Source organism: Clarias gariepinus, chromosome 6, assembly GCF_024256425.1.
Source record: "Clarias gariepinus isolate MV-2021 ecotype Netherlands chromosome 6, CGAR_prim_01v2, whole genome shotgun sequence".
NCBI lineage: Eukaryota > Metazoa > Chordata > Actinopteri > Siluriformes > Clariidae > Clarias > Clarias gariepinus.
In genome coordinates, this window is record NC_071105.1 from 38,348,569 (window position 1) to 38,369,123 (window position 20,555).

At 34.2% G+C, this 20,555-nt stretch overlaps 1 protein-coding gene across 1 annotated transcript; it reads right to left on the minus strand.

The window, feature by feature from the left end:
• Positions 1 to 10,398: 10,398 nt before the first annotated feature.
• On the minus strand, positions 10,399 to 18,949 carry LOC128526452 (membrane-spanning 4-domains subfamily A member 5-like). Its single transcript, XM_053498309.1, has 9 exons — positions 18,807 to 18,949; positions 18,048 to 18,218; positions 15,636 to 15,740; positions 15,419 to 15,475; positions 14,687 to 14,803; positions 14,466 to 14,579; positions 13,474 to 13,554; positions 13,025 to 13,105; positions 10,399 to 11,564 (listed from the first exon to the last, which is right to left on the minus strand). Exons 2-9 carry the CDS (start codon positions 18,192 to 18,194, stop codon positions 11,484 to 11,486), a joined length of 783 nt encoding a protein of 260 aa, XP_053354284.1. The 5' UTR covers positions 18,195 to 18,218; positions 18,807 to 18,949; the 3' UTR covers positions 10,399 to 11,483.
• Between the last annotated feature and the right edge of the window lie 1,606 nt (positions 18,950 to 20,555).

Below are 20,555 nucleotides of genomic sequence, written 5' to 3' on the forward strand. Positions count from 1 at the left end.
AGGCATTTTATATTTTTGACATTAACTATTTAAAGTAGTGTGCACCTGTATAGGACTTTTTGTAATGTTGCTATGAAATAGCAAGGCCTACTTGAAAAGTCATAGACAGTGTTTGTATGTTAAAACGGAACCAGGGCTGGATAGTTTTGTTCTGCAGAAAAGATATCTAATGTCACAGAGAGATCCTGCTCTGTAGAAGCTGCCTCAGCCTATTTGTGTTATTACTCCATTCTGCACTTGTGAGTAATAGTATAGTAATGATGTCGCTGTTGATTATCTGTTCTTGTGCTTTTGAAAAATAAAAGTTTTTTCTATGAACATTTAATAGGATGTTGTTTATTGCATATATGTATGGTTTGCAAAATTTTTAAGTTTTTTTTTTTTTTTGTAATAAACCAGTATATCAAAGTAATTCACCTGTTTAATAGACGTGGGTATTTTTTATTTACAGATTCACTGTAAAACATGAAAATAATAATAACCTATTTGTGAGGTAGAATTAACTCAACATTCCAGTTAAAATGAACCAACATCTGGGTAGAACATTTGACCAATTTATGTTGTAGAATTAACCCAGCATTATAGTTAAATATGACCCAGCATTTGGGTTAAATATTTAACCCATTTTGCTGGGTTAAAAAAATAACCCATTTTGCTGGGTTAAATTAACCCAGCATTTAGTTAGTCCAATAGTTACCCAGCAGCTGGGTTAAAAACAACCCAGATTGGGTTGTTTTTGACCCAGCATTTTTTAGGGTGTATAGTATTTACACATATGCATATAGGGAGGAAATGTTTGCGGCTTGAAAATGTGAGAAAAGAGGCCTGTTTTACAGCACATCCTAAGGCGGTGCCCAGCAATTTTAACTTCACGACCTGCAAATGTCTGCTTAAGCTTTTTCATGTCAGCATTGTGAAGTTTAATGTAAAGTGGTTGAATGTACAGTGTATGGGCACTGCACTCCAGATGTGCTGTAACAACTGCCTCTTTTCTCAAACTTAAAAACCTCAGAACATTTCTTCACTATATACTGTAATGTATAAACACATTTCTAAAAACATTTCAATTTGCAGTACGCAATAATCTTAAGTTCCTTATTTAATAATAATAATAATAATAATAATAATAATAATGCATGTAGAATGTTGGATTCTTGATCACATCACTCCATTATTGATAATGCCACAACAAATTGATTTGTTTATTTTTCACACTTTCTAGTTACTGTGTAGTGTATTCAGTGGAAATATAGAATAAACTTCTAGCCATTTTAACTTTACATTTGTTATGTGCAAGGGGCTTGATCAAAATAACAAATATGGTTAAATCTATATTTTGGAATATTTAATATATATTTTTCTTACATTTAAAAAATTGTTTATTTACAAAAAAAATAACTGTTTACAAAAAAATAACTGTCACACCTGTGATTCTTAAAATTGTATGTGGTACAGTAGAGAACAAATTAAGAAAACCATATAAAAAGTATTTACCTGATAGTTACCAACTTTTTTCCCAGGCCTTTGCACTGCTGCACTTTCACTGCTCTTCACTCACAGAAAGTCCCTGATGGTTGTTTCCTGTCTTGGCTGACTGGTTAAACTCCAGTTTTTTTTTCTTTTTCATGCAAAGTTGCAACTCTTGTTACGCACATTGACCGTTATGCACATGACATTATTTCCTGATATAAAGAATTAATTACTGCAAGCTACAGGAGCCATAATTTAATAATCAATAAATTAATCCGAAATCATCTACAGTACATGCAGCATGTGTTGTATACACTCAAGTCTGAAAGTGTTTGATCAGAATTTTTGTATCTGTTCCTACAGCACCACAATGCATTTAAAATGACACAGTAAAGATTTGACTTAAGTGTAGATTTCATTAACAAAAATACTACATTAAATGTTAAGAAACATTTTTTTAGCAGGTTCACTCCATTTTCTTTTACATATTTACTTCATTGTCATGGGTTCAAAAGTAATCGGGCAGCTTACTAATAACCAGTTTGATAGCCAGTTGTTATCTGGTCCTTACTTTAAGTCAGGTTTCATAACAGTCACACTACGGCTCGGACGTCACTCTAAGTGAACATTACATCTGGTAACCCGAGAGTGGTGCTGGAGTTCACCTGGCTACAAAATCACAACCCTCGCATCGACTGGCTGACCTGGTCAACAAGTCAACAGGCCAAGTCAACAACTTTGTACTTTATTTTAAAAAATAACACATTGGTGAGCTCAGCACCACAAAACCTGGAAGATAACTTCAGTAGAGAGTCACATAATTGTCTAAAATAACAATAAAAAAATAACCACAATTCTCTGGGTTTCTCTCATATATTTACCAAAATAGAATTTTTCTTTTTCTTGCTAAAATATTATTATATTTACAAGGTACAGTAATGCATCCGTCGTTCTGAACAATAAGTTGACGGCAGTATCACGGAGCATATGTACTTTTATCTGATTAGTAAGCTTGTCCTCAACAAACACTAACCCCTCCTTTAGAAAAGGTTGATAGCTTGCGTCAGGCGTGTCAAGACTCTCAACATCAACACTATCAACAGTTTTTACAAAAGCCACATTTTTCATACTGGTAAACCAATAAATGTTACGAGCTTAATATTAAATCGGATGAAAATCATAACATTTCAGTGAGACAATTGTAACGGGTTGTGAAACAGACCAAGGATGACGAATTACACAGGAGTGTCACAAATGGGTGGTAATGGCTGCTGGTGTTGCTGTGGGCATAAAAGGCAGGCATAGGCGCAGAGGGACATTTTAACCAACAGAATCCTTTAATAAGATACCATAACACGAAACATAAAGAAACAAAATGAACGCATTAACATTATCATAACTGGCATTAGACAACACCAAGGCACTATGGCGAGACACATAGGACATTAGCTCGATGGCGAAACACAGGCTCTAATACCTGTTACACAGAATATAAGCACTACAGTATGGCAAAACACAGGCTTAATGACATTTCTCTTAGTACATACAGTAGGCTCTACACTGTAAAAAGTGGGACTGGGCTTAATTAACAATTGTTAAATTATTATTAGTGACAAGTACATAAAATTTACTAACTGCATTCTAGAGTCTAATTAAGCTGATTCAAACAAATGCTGATTATTTATTAATTTCATTTCAAGTAAATGTTTTGTCAGTTTAAATCAACAAGGAAAAATGGGGAAATTTTAATTTCATTTTTCTGGCCATGTCACAACTAAAGAAATTTTGTAAATTTTACTCATTTAGAGAGACTAGGTTCTACTGCTATACAATTTCCGCCCAAGTTTTTACATCCAGACAAGGTGCCACATGCTGCAGGATATGCATTTTTCTTAAGGTGAGATTTGTTTAGTTAGTAATAAGATTTTTTTTTTTTACGGACAATTGTGAAATATAAAAACTTTGTGTGGTTAAATTCAGTTAAGCTATTTCCTCTCAGTCTGCTCTAAAGCGAAGATGTCCTCTCAGTCTGCTCTGTTTTTATTTGGCTAAAAGTCAAGCTTAGCATGGTAATTAGTTCAGTGTGTGAATTTTATTACAATGCGTGTTATATAGTATATAATATTCTTTAAAGAGGCAGATGGGCTAGTCAATGTTTCAGAGTTTCAGCATGAGCGTCCCCTCCCCCACTTTAGCGAGTGATTAGCTGACATTGTGTCTAACTACAACAGTTAACCGTTGCTCTAGAGGTGAGTAATTCACTTAAAGATTTACCTTTTGTGTTTTGAATTGAGCTCAATATAAAATATTAAATTAAAGGGGACACATGTATTGTAATATTGAATGTTTTTTTATGATGAATATGGCCCACCTTTGAAATAGTCCCATAATGCTGTTTGCTAGTTTTAATGTTAAAATAAAAACTATTGATGTATCAAATGATGTGTGTGTATATATATATATATATATATATATATATATATATATATATATATATATGGTAGTATACTCTTTTTTTTGAAGTATTTGCATTTGGAGTATACAGTTACTGTCCATTTCACCAGCTTCTGATGCTGCAAAAATGTTGGAAAATGTTTATTGTGTCTGCAAATAAATGTCAATGTTACTAATGTTAAATGCTATTTGTGGTGTTTTTATGGTAACCCAGCACAAGCATTTAAGTAACTTAGAAATATTACAATTGTTTCAATAAAGTGACATCTAATATTATTGAGTAGATTTGATTTTGAATTTAACTGTATTTAGGTGCAGATGAAGATTTATTTGTAAAAGTAAATAAGGTTCACTTAAATATTTAATTAATTAATGTTAATCAATTTGTCTCAGATATTTAATAAAAATAAATAAATCTCTTCCAGATTTATCTCAGGTATTCATTGGATGTAACATTTTTTTTTTCTAGTAAAGGTAAAACTGTTTTCCTTAAAATGATTTAATTTAGCTTCAAATATGTATGCTGAATACATTATATTTAACAGTTAATATTAAATCTTGATTTCATTTATAATTAAATATATATTTTGTCTTACATTTGAATAATTTATCCTATGTTTCCTACTCATTATTATAGTAGTAAAATTTACTTAAATATGTTGTTAGGTGTCACTTTGTTGCCATATTTTTAAGTAAACCCTAGGTCAGATTTTTTACAGTGTATGATGAAACACAGGCTCTATGACATTACATACAATACATAGACTCTATGATGAAACACAGGACATTGCATACAAGGTAAGTCTGGAGCTGAAATGGAACAAGAACAAGATCGGAGACGAAGAGATCCAAGGGACACAGAAAGACTAGTGACACCGAGGGACATTTAGACAAGAGACACAGAAACGAGAGACATTTAGACAAGAGACACAGAAACGAGAGACACTTAGACAAGAGACACAGAAAGGAGAGACACTTAGACAAGAGACACAGAAACGAGAGACATTTAGACAAGAGACACAGAAACGAGAGACACTTAGACAAGAGACACAGAAAGGAGAGACACTTAGACAAGAGACACAGAAACGAGAGACATTTAGACAAGAGACACATAGGATAGAGACACTGATACTGGAGACACAGATACTAAAGACCGAGAGACACAGAGACACGTAGAGTACTTACAACACTTGGAGAAACATACAAGACTACATAAGACCGAATCAGCTCCACACACACTTGAAAACAAAAGACCTATATATTCACACAAGTAGTGTCTTGGGACTTGCTTATTGGTTATGTTCCAACCTAAATAAAGAAATACAATATAAAACAAACCAAAGCATAAACAAAACCAAAATACTAAACAAAGTGCCCACATACATGACAGTAAATACAAACAAACTTTTATTGCTCGACCCAGTTTCCCAGACTAAACTAGTATTTATAGAGAATTTAAAGAGCTACCTCGGTTCAGGGGAGCACCCGCATCACCTGACCGAGGTGCCTTCTGGGAAACTGAGTCTGCAAACAAAAAACTACAAAAGACTAAACAGTACCCTCTAGTGGGGATTCCTTACAAGGAGTCCGTTTCAAAAAAGTCTTTTACTCACGTTGTGAGAAATGTATAATTACAGGAGAAAAATGAGTGTCACCCAAAACAAAGAAATAAACAAAACAAACAATCCTTATAACTAATCCCTGCCTACCTAACAAAAGAAATATGAAAATAAAAACCAATATCTTCAGCACATACGGTGCCCTAACTAAACACCCTTAAGCTACAGAAACAAAAAGTACAAGGGAGATGTAACAATCAACCTAATCTAACAAGGAATCGACCTAATAGTAATTAAATGCTTGAGGAAATTAAAGCACCGAAATGCCTCTTGAAGTTGAAGTTGGAATGTAATAGGCCAAACTAAACTTCAACATTTAGGCATTTGGCAGACGCCCTTATCCAGAGCGACTTACATTATTTAATTTTTTTTTTTATCTCATTACACATCTGAGCAGTTGAGGGTTAAGGGCCTTGCTCAAAGGCCCAACAGTGGCAACTTAGTGGTTGTGGGGTTTGAACCTGGGATCTTCCGAATCGTAGTCCAATGCCTTAACCACTGAGCTACCCCTGGCCCCAACATGTCAACATGTTCAGTGTAAACACACACACATAAGTCGATACTATTTAATAGAAAAAACATAAATCTACGGATAGATCTGACTCACACAACGCAAAGTCACACAACGCAAAGCCTTTGGAGACTACTAAAATTGAACGCGTTTTGTGGACGCATTGAAGCACCAAGGTACTCTGGCAAGGCGCGCTCACACACACACACACGCACACACACACACACAAACCTAGTAGCTTGACCGAGAGACAGGGAGAGTTAAAGAGAGAGAGTAGAAGAGAGAAAAGAGGAGAGAGCAGAATAGAAGGAGAAATGGCAGTTAGGTCTGGTCACAGTCAAACAATGTATAAAGTGAATGAATATTTAGTGCAGAGTGCAAGCAGGGACTCCGGCAGGACTGAGTATGACAGCATAACTAAAAGGGAAAGCCAGAAGGAAACCTGAGATGTAAAGCGACCAATCACTTCACCGACAACAAACAGTGATCAATGAGAGTGGGGAAGTCAGCATCTAAACATGTACCAGTTTACCATAATACTCTACGTCCATGACAAGCAGCCTGCATCCTTTGATCGAAGTAGGCGTGGCGAATCGTAAGACACTAGCAGTTCACTCAAATATGAAATATACTGTATGGCGCGAGACCGTATTATCTCAGGGAGTTTTTCCTTTCCACTATCGCCATCGCCCTCGGCTTGCTCATCAGGGACAGTCTTATCATTTTGATTTATACACATTTCACATTGTTTACAAACTTAAATAATTCTTTTGAGTGTGTAAAGCTGCTTTGTGACAATGGCAATTGTTAGAAGCGCTATACGAATAAAATTGAATTGAAAAGTTTGTGTCTAAATACCTTTGGGGCCACTATAGACTGTGTTTATAGTCTGTGTTTATATTCTAGTGTGTCACTGTCAAAGTGTTTGTCATGGTGTGTGTGTGTGCGTGTATGTGTAAAAGTTAATTGCTCTATTCAAACTTTCACATCCTCTTTCAGTCAGAGTGCATGCGACTTGTGGTTAGTGGAATGTAGTATAGAGAGGTTTAGTGCAGCCAAAATAAAAATAACATATAAAAAAATGTTACAGCTGGCATGTTTTCTTTGTGATGCAGAACTGATACTGAGTCCAAAAATAGGTAGAAATTGGTGGGAAAAATAGTGTTTAATTGAATGAAAAAATCTCCCACAAGACAAAGCAAAGCCCTCATTAGTTTATAGGCAGTGTTTGGATTTTATAGCTTTATGTTAGGTATTTTTAACCTTTCTTTATTTTATCGAGCCTTCAATGGTCAGCTTTTACCTTATTAACCATGGTGATGTTGTTTGTTTGTTTGTTTGTTGGTGTATAGCCTGCAACAACATTGCAAACCTACAACCAAAGGGTATAAAAATAAAACAAAAAGGCACTGAATTAAATAATAGAAAGAAAATTAAGTTCATGTGATAAAGAAATTTATTAAAGTAATTAGTTTCAACTTTCAATTATTTTTAAAAGGACAAACAACTGGTGCATGCAAAGAATATTAATGTTTTTTTTTTTAAATATGTTATTTATTGGTATTTGTTGGTAACTATTAACTATTATAAATTACAATAAAATGTAACTTTTAAAGTAACTTTCATGTCAGCTCTATACATATGTACATGTTTGCATATGGGAAGGAAATGTTCTGTGGTTTAAATGTGAGAAAAGAGGCTCATGTGCAATTTGAAATGGTGCGCAACAATTTTACAATTTTTTTGTATAATCAGTAAATAATCTATGCGAAAGGGGCAAACATTCTCATCCTGTTGAGAAGCAATAGCCCTTTAGGGAAATGAGGCGCACACACCAAACAGGAAGTAAAAGCATGTGTGTGTGTGTGTGTATGTGTTAGAGATGAGAAGTTCGAATCATTTTAGTGACTCGGTTCTTTGAATCTCGTTCATCAAAATGAACGAATCTTTTTTTGAGTCATTTCGTTCATTTCGTTCTTTTGATCAGAAATAAATTAAAATGTTGCGTTTTCAACAAAAAGACCCCCAATACGTCTATTGGCCTAACTGCCTATAGTTCCAGTTATGAAAATATTACAATGCAACTATGGGTTGTGTGTGACCTACATAGTACACAGTACTCCTCCTCCTCTTCCTCTCTTTGGATTCAATATTTACAGCCACAATTCTTTAACAAGGTAAAATGCAGGTTAATTTGTTTTATTTTCACCTTATGTTTTGTATTTATTATATTCATATGAATTGTTGTGGAACAAATCATCAGAATCTCCTATGATAATATTCCTCATATTTCTTGTGGTGAAATTCGCTTTGATATACGAGTGTTTTGATATTCCATCCTGCTTCCAGATTAAATTAAGCAAATCTTTCTCAATGACTCTTCTTGTCCAAGTCGTTTGTTCTTTTGTCACGTGACTCCCATGGACGCTATGCGGTGCAACACACACAATTTATTATTGTAATTTTACATAAAGTTACAAAAACAAAAAAAAAAAAAACGGTAAAAATAATATGGTATTTTCACTGTTTAAAAAATGTGAATAAAATAATTTTTCTGTATAGAAATAATGCTTAAAAAACAGTCAACTTAATAATTTACAGACAATATCTTATTGTATTAGATATTGATATTAGATTATTATATTTTTTATTTAAAAAAAAAGAAAAACTACTATAATATTTTTAAGTTATTTTCTGTAATATTAGGATTTTTTTTTTTTTTTTTACAGTGTACCATAGACGGGTTATACCTGGTTACTATGTTGACAGTAACATAATCACATGTTCTCTGTGGCTAACTTTAAATGTGGTGATCACACAGATTTATATTTATTTATTTAAAGTTAAAAAGCATGCTGTTCAACTTGAGGGGCCATGTGCCATTTTTTTTTTTAGATTGGATGGCTTTAGAAACTGTTAAAGTGTGTGTGGTTGGGTGTGTGTGTGGAGTTTGCCCCATGCTTAGTGGGTTTCCTCTGGTTTCTTCCCATAGTACAAAGACCTGCACTGCGATGGATTGGCACCCCATTAGTGACCTAGCGCCTAGTGACCTAGAATATACGCCAGGCCTCCTGCAACTCATTCTCTATACCAATTATATATAGAATCATTTATATAGAGAACGAGTTAGTGAATGAGTGTTTTAATTAGTTTTACTAATGGAATCTCGGACTGCGAGTAACGCTGTTTGCGATTGTTCCACAAGATGAGCAAAGATTTTAAATACATTTTGACTTGGACAACGAACAAGTATTGGTTTACAAGTACAGAGTATCATGTATCATGCATTCGCTTCTTGTTTTGACGTCGAGTGTATCGTGATCAGATGGTTTTTCTCTCTCTTGCGCTGCGGAATTGTGGGTAATCGTCCCCCTGCTGGGTCTTAGTGCTTAGTCTCTTACTGGTATAATCAACATACGTGCACACGTGTACTGTTTACTATAACACTGTGACCACATGTGTGCTTATAAAACATCTTTATTTTGTGTTTGTATGAGTGTGTGTACAGCCCGCATGTACTGTTTATTATAACACACGTGTGTGTGCATGTGTAAAGCAAAAAAATGTCTCAGAGGGGTTAAAAATCCATTTTCTCTTTCCTTTTCTGTATCAGCCTGCTCTTATGCGCACGAGTTATTGGACACCCACACATCTCCTCCTCCCCTTTTCCTCTCGCCTTCACACACACACACTCTCTCCATCTCTCTCTCTAATAAAAATACTGCTCTGTCGTGATTCTTTGCAAAGGTAAAGCTCAGGTTAATTTGTTTTATTTTTACTTTCCCGCTATGATTCTGTTAGTATGCACTAACTTGAGTATCATTAGCAATGTTCCTTGTTAATTTTTCCAATGAAACAGTCTTTCTGTTAATGTGTGTAAAAAACTTAAATAAGAGAGAAGAGGGAGAGGGGAGGGTTTGACCTCTTACTTTAGATAAAGTGTAGGTTAAGTTGTTAGATTTTTATTTACTTTATTAATAATTTACTTTATTTTTATGGGGTTTTTTTGGCTGTGAAATGAATACTTTGAGTTTCCATTATTTCTTATTGGACAATTGGCTTTGGTTTATGAGTGTTGTGAAATACGAGCACGCTTCCTGAACTAATTATGTTCATAATCCAAGGCTTTATTCTCATTTTTCTCATATTCTTTTATAATCTTGTAATGGTCAGATTTGATTGATTTATTATTTGATTGATTTGATCGATTTTAAACCGAGTTACACTAATATGAAGGTCTTTATCTTAAGTGTCGGTGGAGCTCTAAACCAGCAAACAAGAAAGACAATGCCACAACCAGTTAACAAAACCACAAGTGTATTATACAAAAACTACTAAATGAAAAGTGCAACAAAACAAACAAAGAAAACAATATTTACGAAATATATACAAATTAAAGCAGAGTGTGAGTTTGGGTCGAGTGTCCAAAGTCCAGGTTATTGCAAAAGTGTGGGGCTCACCGGAATTATATAAATAAACCGGAAGCTTGATATCGGCGTTTGAGTACTCCTGAAGCAGTCCGGTTGGCAATATTCCAAAAATTGGGAAAATCCTCAACAGTTCAATCTCCGAAATACTCTTTGCTACTCTGTAGGATTGTGATCACAAAGTCAGCACGCTGCATCTTCTAACTTTCTTCCCCCTCGAGCTTCTTCCGGGTGCGCTTTATATCCGGGTCAGGTGACCGTGTGCATCACCATTTTCATGTGCTGGCTGGCAGTCCACCCTCGTGAAAGCCCGAGCAGGAACCAATACACTAAATGTTCACAGGCAATTAAAACCTACCCCAGACATGGTTTATAGAGCACTGCAGCTTTTTTTGTCATCAGGCTTGCATACCTTAGCCTACAGTATATAAAAGGTGCCCTTTATGTGGCTGCGGTACAATCTAACTGTGCTTTAAACTTCCCCACAACCTAATCCCTGATCTGTCTGGTGTGCTCTTTGGGTTTCATGATGCTGTTTATTCACTAACAATCTCTAACAAATCTCTGAGGACTTCACAAAACAGCTGTATTCATACTGAGATTAAATTATACACAGATGGACTCTATTTACTAATTAGGTGACTTTTAAAGGCAATCAGGTCCACTGGATTTTAGTTAAGGTTTTCAGTAAAGGGGGCTGAATACAAATGCATGTCACATTTTTTCAGATGTTTATTGGTAAAAAAAAGAAAGAAGAAGAAATGTTTTCCTTCCACATCACCATTATGGGCCTCTTTGTGTTGGTCTGTCACATAAAACCATTGGACATTTTCACCTACATTTTTGTCTGGGCTCATTTCTTCTGGGCTCTTCAATTAAGCCCCCCGCCCCCAACAGTAAGTGTTGTTTATTATGGATGTAGTGTGCCAGTAGAATAAAATGCAATTTAAAAATAAAAAAGGGTGTGGGACATAACATAATCCTTTTTTTTTATTATTATCTTCAGTTGTATGTTTCACTGTATGCTGGAGGACTTTCAACAGGCAAACTGTTCATGGGAACAGTGGTGCTTGTGCTGATCCCCTGTAAAACAAAACAGATCCATGAACATAAATCCAGTGGCGAACATAAATCAAGGACTTTAAAAGTGATACTGTATATTTCTCTAAAAATAAATATATATGACCTTTACAACTATTGTGCGATATACAAACATTCCTAACACTCTAAACGGTTTTCTGATGCAAACACTTTGTCATTAGGACCCAGGTTAACAAAGTGAAATTTAACCAGTCTTTTTTTTTTTTTTTTTGTTCTTTGATTTTTTTTTTTATAAGTGAATACTAGAGGTTTTCCTTGAGATGTCTTGCAGCTAAACTTAAACCTGTGATGTAACTGAATAAATGTTTTAATAAAAAACTAATTAATTAAATAGCCAGTCAGATTTTGGTGTATCATATGTGTGAAGGTTTTTTTATTTTTATTTATTTATTTATTTATTTATTTAATCTTATTAAACTTTAAAGACTGTTATGGTTAAGATTGACCAAATATCAAGAATTTAAAAGGAAATCTGAAAATAAAAGGACATAATATTGCATTTGTAAAAGTCAAGGATTATGTATGTTTGGGTCATTGCCCTTTTAATTCAGAAGAAAAAAAAGGGAAAAAATAAGTATACAGCTCTGGTGAGCTTCTTCTTCTTCTTCTTCTTTGTCATCCTTTTTATTGTTAGTAGTTTAATCCAATCAACAATATTTTACAGTTTTGATTTTTCATTGGGTTCTATAAGGTACATTTTAAATCATCGTGTTTTGGGGTGGCCTCTGAAAATTATATCCCCCGCCCCCCCCTATAGATATATTTATTTTTTTGTCCCTATATTTTTTTAGCTAGAATCAGACCTGTTGTGCTGTTTGTGACTGCCAGTTTAAGTTTAATTTCACAGTAATCTTCATGTAGCCTGAACTCTCAGACTTCAATTAAGAACTATTGAATATCAATTATTAAATTAAGAACTAAATATTTAACCCTAGCTTCTAAATAAATGTAATTTCTGACTCTTACTGGGTGCACATGATGAGTTGGGAAGGTATTTTAAGTTGTTAGATTTTTATTTACTTTATTAATAATTTACTTTATTTTTATGGGTTTTTTTTGGCTGTGAAATGAATACTTTGAGTTTCCATTATTTCTTATTGGACAATTGGCTTTGGTTTATGAGTGTTGTGAAATACGAGCACGCTTCCTGAACTAATTATGTTCATAATCCAAGGCTTTATTCTCATTTTTCTCATATTCTTTTATAATCTTGTAATGGTCAGATTTGATTGATTTATTATTTGATTGATTTGATCGATTTTAAACCGAGTTACACTAATATGAAGGTCTTTATCTTAAGTGTCGGTGGAGCTCTAAACCAGCAAACAAGAAAGACAATGCCACAACCAGTTAACAATTAAGAACTATTGAATATCAATTATTAAATTAAGAACTAAATATTTAACCCTAGCTTCTAAATAAATGTAATTTCTGACTCTTACTGGGTGCACATGATGAGTTGGGAAGGTATTGTCCACAGGAACATATCCCTCAAGATTTGGAACCATGTTAATGATGTTCAGCTGTATAACACACATGCACGCACACGCGCACACACACACACACACACAAAGCTTTACAAGAGCAAAATACATGGAGCATGTTCATATAGGCTACATAATACTATTTTCTAATAAAATAATAAAGATCAGTGTATTTTTTTTCTTGGTAGAGTACGACCTACTGTGGATATTATTATTACTTTTGACTAATGGATGACTTACACATAGTTATTTTATTATTATTATTATTATTATTATTTAAAAAAATTAAAGGAGCTATCAGTTATGGAACAGTCTTAAACTAAAAATGCAAATATGAAAATAAAAAATTCTATTCTGCCTAAATGTATTATTATGCTTCATGATAACATTATGCAGGTTTCTCTTACGGGGTGAGCCTGATGAGCTGGGAAGGAATTGTCCAGAGCAACACATCTCTCAGGATTTGCAACCATGTTGATGACGCTCAGCTGTATGACAGATTTAACAAAACCTCATGGTTACATAATAGCAGAACATACAAGCATGTTCAGATGATATTAATGTATTTTCTTTTAAAAAGGTAAATGAAGGTACAGTTATTCCCTACTGTGGATGTTATTTTTAGTTTTGAATAATGGAGGCTGTAGCAAACTAATATACTGCTAATACAATAGATGTGTGGAAAAGATTAATCTTGATCCCAGAACCACTTTTTCATGTTCAGGTCGTCAACTGACTTTATTTTATTGCCACATAACGTTGCTGAGCCTAAACCTCAACAACCGAAGCAACCCCAGGTCATAACACTGTGTCCAGAGGATTGTACAGTGGACACTATGCATGATGGGTGCATCGCTTCATGCACTTCCCTTCTTCTTCCCATTGCTCTAGAATCTGGATTCATCAGACATTCAACCCTAATTTTGTTAGTTTGGCAGGTAAGTTGGAACATCCCAAACGTATGGAGTCCATAAAATATAACATCAATCTGTAATGCCGAGATGTAAATCTGTGTCTATCTTTGTAGATTTCTTTTTATTATTATTATTGCTTTGTAAAGCATCTGTCACTGCCCTAGTGATCTAAAAAAACTGTTTCTGGAAGAAACAATGACTATTGTTGAAAAAACGGGGAACAAGTAACTAGTTTGAAATCACCCTTGGATTCTCATGTCAGTCTTAAAACAAATAAACAAACTAATTCCTCTTTAACAGAAAACAGTTCAATTCAATTCAATTTTATTTATATAGCGCTTTTAACAATGGTCATTGTCTCAAAGCAGCTTCACAAAAAATTAAAGAATTTTTTTTTTTAGAAAGGAAAAGAAAAGAAGGAAATATGTACCACAAAAACAGTTGATATTGCATTTTGCTGTTTTTTTCTTCTTGTAAATACTTACATTAGGTTTATTTGAACATGTGGCTTTACGGGCAAAAGCTGAGGTGCTGATGGAGATGGCGAGCTGGAGCAGGGAAAAAAACAGCAAAATGCCAATAACACCAATGGGGGAGCCCTGAAATTAAGATCCAAGTCATACAATTAAAACTCATATGTATACTTGGAGTTTGTTTATTTTCCTCATGTTGAAGATGAATCTATTAAAAAATGCAATATGTTTACCGAGTAATTGCTGCATCTGTAGCAGTTCAGCTGCATAACCAAATCAAGGGAAAGCATAACGATGCTGATAACTGTACATATTGCACTAAGAATATTCAGTACCATAGCACCCTTCACCTAGGAAGAAATAAAGAAAAATGTTAACTTGATAAATTAAAATAAAGCTTTAAGAGTCAACACTGACATTTATCTTAAACATGAGCATTCATTTTTTTTTACTCAGCAGTTTTTCTTGCACAACCTTTTTGCTATTTCACTAAATTATCAGTAAAAAAATATATATGAACCACAATTTATATCCCTGTTTTAAAAAGTAAATAGTTTTATCCAATACGTCCTGTTTGAACACTGTATACAGTTACATTAGAAATTAAGACAAATATAAAAAGTTAACAACAACTACATTAACAACAATACCCAGTACAGACCACAGCCATGTTTGGTTTAAATCTAAATCTAAAAATTTAACAATTATTGTTGCACTAGTCAGCACCGGTTTTGTTTTTACCATAAGATATTATTTAATCAGATTTATATATCATACTTATCATAATTACAATACATAATATAATGAACATAATATAATGAATGTATTTTATATTGAAATGCAGAAAATTTGAATAAAAAACATAGAATTTATGGATCAAATTTTTATTTTTTATTTTTTTTTGAGAAGTTGGGAAAATGTGACAATGTAAAACAAACAAAACCATGCAATTCGTGTTTACATACCACACAGGGTTGGAGGTTCTTGCTCCCTGAGACAGTCAGAGCACCAGCGCTGATGTGCTAAATGTGAAGGGGGGAATTGTAGTTCCTATTATTATTATTATTATTATTATATAATTAATTAATCATATTATTATTTAATATAAATTCTATTGTAGTTACATTCATTATTTAATTATTATTTTGTCTGTTTAAATCAAGAATTCTGAGGAACACTTACGAGCAATGAGACCCAGAATATGAAGTTGTAAAGGCTGAAGATGGGTAAAGTGTTGCTCACCAGGCCGAGGAAAAACATCCAGAAACCATTTGTTATTTGGACAGCCTTTTTGGGAAAAAAAAATAAAGCATTTAAAAAACCCATTAAAAAAAAATACAGGTTGTCCCCTACTTACGAACGACTACCTGTTCCAGGAGAATTAGCCGAAAACAGGATTACTCTCCATCAGGACAGTTTTACAGGACAGCCATTTCCTATCATCGTGCTCCCAGACTGATTTATTGAAACCGCTAGGGCCAACTCATTTCACCCAACCCCCAAACACACACACACACACACACATACAGTACAATATACACATATATGACTTTATCTGTATAGATATTTCTTACAATTTATACATTCACTTACAAACTGAAAATATTGTACATAATTGTAAATATATCTGGTGCACAACAGTCTTTATGTCTGTACAACACACATGAGCCTACAATATGCCAGACTGGACCAGAAATATTCATGTTTCACCCAACAGTTTGTTTTGCAACTAAGGCTAAGATCCCAATAGTGTGTCGAGAGTGAAGTGGAACATGATTTACATTTACATTTACATTTAGGCATTTGGCAGACGCTCTTATCCAGAGCGACTTACAAAAAGGGGTTTTTTGTAAGTCAGGGAGCAAGAACCTCCAACCCTGTGATTTCCAGTGATTGTGGTTGCATTAACTTGAACACTGATATGAACTGATTGTATTGTTGTATTTTACATGACCAGTGGTTGCTCCTTCGTCTTTTTTGTCATCTAAATTACCTTATTATGAAAATAGGAATATAAAGAACACTCGATGTTGAAGACCACCATACTAATAACCGATTGCTTGCTTGTAGTTAGCTTTGGTCTTATATGATGCTGGTGATGCAATTCAATCAGGGAGTAAAATTTGGCTCTATTGTAGTGTTAATTAATTGTAGTGTTGTATTACTGACATTAAGTGTGCTTTCATTATTTTGTTCATGCTTGTAAAACTTAAACATGTTAAAGTTATGATCTGTAAATGTAAATACATTGAATACTAGTTAAGTGTTTGCAAGTTTTAAAATGCCAGTCATCACCAGTGACTCTACTGTAAATGTATAGAAAGTGTGTGTGTGTGGTTTGTTACTTTGCCAGTTACTTGGCTACTTATATATGAAGTGCTGCACTCATTGACACTCTTGTCCAGTAGGTGGCAGTGTTACAAAAAAAATCTCGAGTGCCTGAATTCAAGCAAACATTTAGACCAGTTATGTGTAAAGAAGAGAGTCTGAGCAGAGAAGAGTAGCAGAAATGATCTATGGCAGAAAGGTATAAGGAAAAGTTTATAGGATGGATGTGGGACCAGCAATGTTTGGAGACTGCTTAATGAAAATAAAGGAAACAGAGCTGAATAGGGTGGGACTGAAGATTTGCTTTGGGAGTGACAAAAATAACCAGGATTTGCAATGTGTATATAAGAGAGACAGTGCGGGTAGGGCAGTTTGGGGACAAAGTTAGAGAGGCCGGATTAAGATGCTTTGGACATGTGCATAGGAGGGATGAGGACTATATCAGGAAGTGAATGTAGAAAGATGGTCATTTTTAACAGTATGTGTACATTTTAACAGTTCTTGAATAATTTCGAATTGGAAACCACCAGCTAAGTTGAGCAACACTTGACACAAATAAAGTCTAGCAACACAACATTTCAATTTGTTTTAAAGTTTAATTATTAAGTCCGGCACGTAACTGTTTATGACATTTTAACTCATTATTTAGATTTCACTTATGGTGCAGGTTAAACTTCAGGCAGATTTCGAAGTAATGCCAAAGTTTTATAAAATTCTGTCAAGCGATTGATTTAGGACGTTCCCATAGTTTGGCGCATATTCACTACATAACTGCTCATAACTTCCCTCCTACTCAACATTTTAAATTTCAGATTAATCCAAATACTGAAGAAACAGACAGGTCTTTAGTCCAGAGTGTTAGCTGTATAAACATCTGGAGGAAATTCATTCCACCACCTAGGTGCCAGAACAGAAAACTGTCTAGAGACATGTTCTCCTCGATCTCGAGAGATGGTGGGATCAATCAAGCAATGCTGGAGGGAACGTAGCGTGTGATTAGAGCTGAGAGGGATGTGCTCTCTCTTGCTGGGCTCTTTTTAGCTTTATAAGTGGAGAAATGGTGTGGTGTGGGAGAACTTAGAAAGGGTAAAATCAATATGTGCAGCTGCATTTTGGATTGATGGACAGAAGCAGACATTTAGAAGCAGAGTGAGTTGCAATAGTCCAGTCTTTAAATAGTAAAAGAGAAATCACCAAGAGCGAGTAAGATTGGCAATGTCTTGGGAAAATGAAAGTTGATTAATAATAAACAAATAAATAACTTACTCCCAGTGCTTTGGGTTCTCCTTTCAGGAATTTGCGCAGTGGGCTTGGTGTCTCAGGTGTGTTTTGTTCTGTTGATGTGGGAATGACCTGAGTGACGATGGTGTAGCCACTTTGTACATTAGTAAGTGGTATAGTAGTGCTGGCCATCTTTAAGCTCCTCTGGGTTTTAGTCTGTGAACAAAGAATTGGTTTCACTATTACTGTAGCATGAGGTGAGAAGAAACAGAAGTACAATGATCACCAAAACGTGTCTCATCAGCTCTGATTCCGACCATGGACTCTGTTTCCCAGAATCCTTTTGGGGATTCCACCACGGCATCATAACATGGTGGATGTGGATTCCCTGATTACTGAGTGCACACACCTGAGCTCAGTCAGCTCACACACATAAACATCTTTAATGCAGAGACAGGCATGCTCTATCAGGATTCAGCCTGAGGTTTTTATAAAGTATAATAAACAGACTTCTATTGATTTAAAAAGCAAAAAATATTGACATATAACATGGGTGAGCTGTCTAAAAACAAACAACAAACTCCTTAGTACTTTTTCCACCCGTAATAATATTTCTGTCTATTTACAATCTTTAAATGCTACATAATGGTTTAAAAAAAAAAAAAAAAATATATATATATATATATATATATATATATAAAGTCATACAAAGGAACATTATTTAGAAAGCAAAATCTTAACATAAGGCCATAAAAAACTTTTATACCTATATATATATATTTATACCTATATAACTTTTTTTACCTCCTTTAGCAGCGCAGTCTGTCTTTCTTTCTTTCTTTCTCTCTCTCTCTCTCTCTCTCTCTCCTTTTACTTTCATTTCACACTATCCCTATGTGGAAAACTCCCCTGATGCTGTAGTATAACTGGTTGAATATAATCTGCGCCATTTAAAATAGTATTTCCTGCTCTGGCTTGCGCAATAGTCATTACCTCACCAGCCCCCTCCCCTGTTTTTTTTAATTTTTTATTCTGTGTCGCAATGGTACACACCCACACACTACTGTACGTGATGCAGTGGAACACTTATATAACTGTCTGTAACCTAAAAATTATAAAAATATAACTAAACTACTCATTAATATTTACATCGAAAATAGAATTAAACTAAGATTGAACATGCAATAAAAGAAAAGCAAACTGGAAATAAAGTTTAAAAATATAATTAATAAAGATATTTAGATTACAAAAAAAATAAAAATAAACATGCATTTTTTTACTGAGAAATCACATAAAGCATTAACTCCATTACATTGAAATAAAAAAAAAAGATCTTAACTTAATTACAGCTTTACGTCTCACTGTCACAAAGCACTGATAATGAAGATATTTTTTAAGACATGCTTCAAAGAGTCCATTATTAAACCTGTCCCCACAAAAAAACATCTTCCTTTCCTCAACAACTGGCCTGTAGCCTTGACCTCAGTAGTGATGTAGTGGTTTGAAAGGCCGGTCACAGACTTCATCATCTCTTCTCTACCTTACACACAGGATCCGTTACAGGTTGCTTACTGTTCAAATTGCACAATGGAGCCCCTCAGGGTTGTGTCTACAGCCCCCTGCTGTATTTACTGTACCTGAATGACTGCATGGCCAGTAGTAACTCCACAACCATCATAAAGTTTGCTTACGACATCCTTGTCGTGGGCCTAATCACAGACAACAACATCGAGATTTTGATTGAAGTTGATTGGGTGAATTCCAGAGGCCTTAAAAAAAGGGTCCACACTGCAAATATTGCCTCTTTGCATAAACTTAATGTAATTGTCCATAAAAAGCCTTTGACACTTATAATATGCTTGTAATTATACTTGAGTATAGCATAGTAACATTTAAAATAAAAGATCTAAAAACACTGAAGCAGCAGACTTTGTGAAAATGAATATTTGTGTCATTCTCAAAACATTTGGCCACAGCTGTGTGTATATATATATATATATATATATATATATATATATATATATATATATATATATAGCTGTGTGTGTATATATAGCATATGTGTGTGGGTGTGTGTAGATTTGTACATTTATCACATTTTTTTTTTAATATTTACATTATTGTTGTATATTTTATTGTTATGTAGTAGTGTGCCAGTATAATGGACTGCAATTTAGAATTCAAAAATAAATAAAAAAAAATATATTAAAAAAAAAGAACGACTGGTACATATTTAAAACAAAAAATCCTTTTTTTTTCTTTTTAATAATAATCTGTAGTCATCTGAATTACTTTTTATCTAGCTGTATGAAGGGGGACTTTTTTTATGAAGCTGTTTATGCTTGTGCTGATCCCCTGTAAAACAAAGAAGATCCCTAATAAATGTGTAGTTGCTATTAAACAGCAGCTCAGTTTGATTTTTACAATAATCCATAACACAGCCTGGACGCAGATGAACTAAACTAAAAACAAAAATCAAGCCTCCTTGCAAATGTGACTTCTGAGTCTTTATGATGTGAAGCGTCATCACAACCTTGGCACTTAGGTTTCTCC

Bases quoted from the DNA above. Each gene is read 5' to 3' on its own strand.
- LOC128526452 (XM_053498309.1), bottom strand. From the start codon at position 18,194: ATGGCCAGCACTACTATACCACTTACTAATGTACAAAGTGGCTACACC. The intron at 14,580-14,686 runs GTAAACATATTG...TCTTAATTTCAG, and splicing joins ACAGATGCAGCAATTACTCG to GGCTCCCCCATTGGTGTTAT. The intron at 11,565-13,024 runs GTAAGAGTCAGA...TTTGTTTTACAG, and splicing joins CAACTCATCATGTGCACCCA to GGGATCAGCACAAGCACCAC.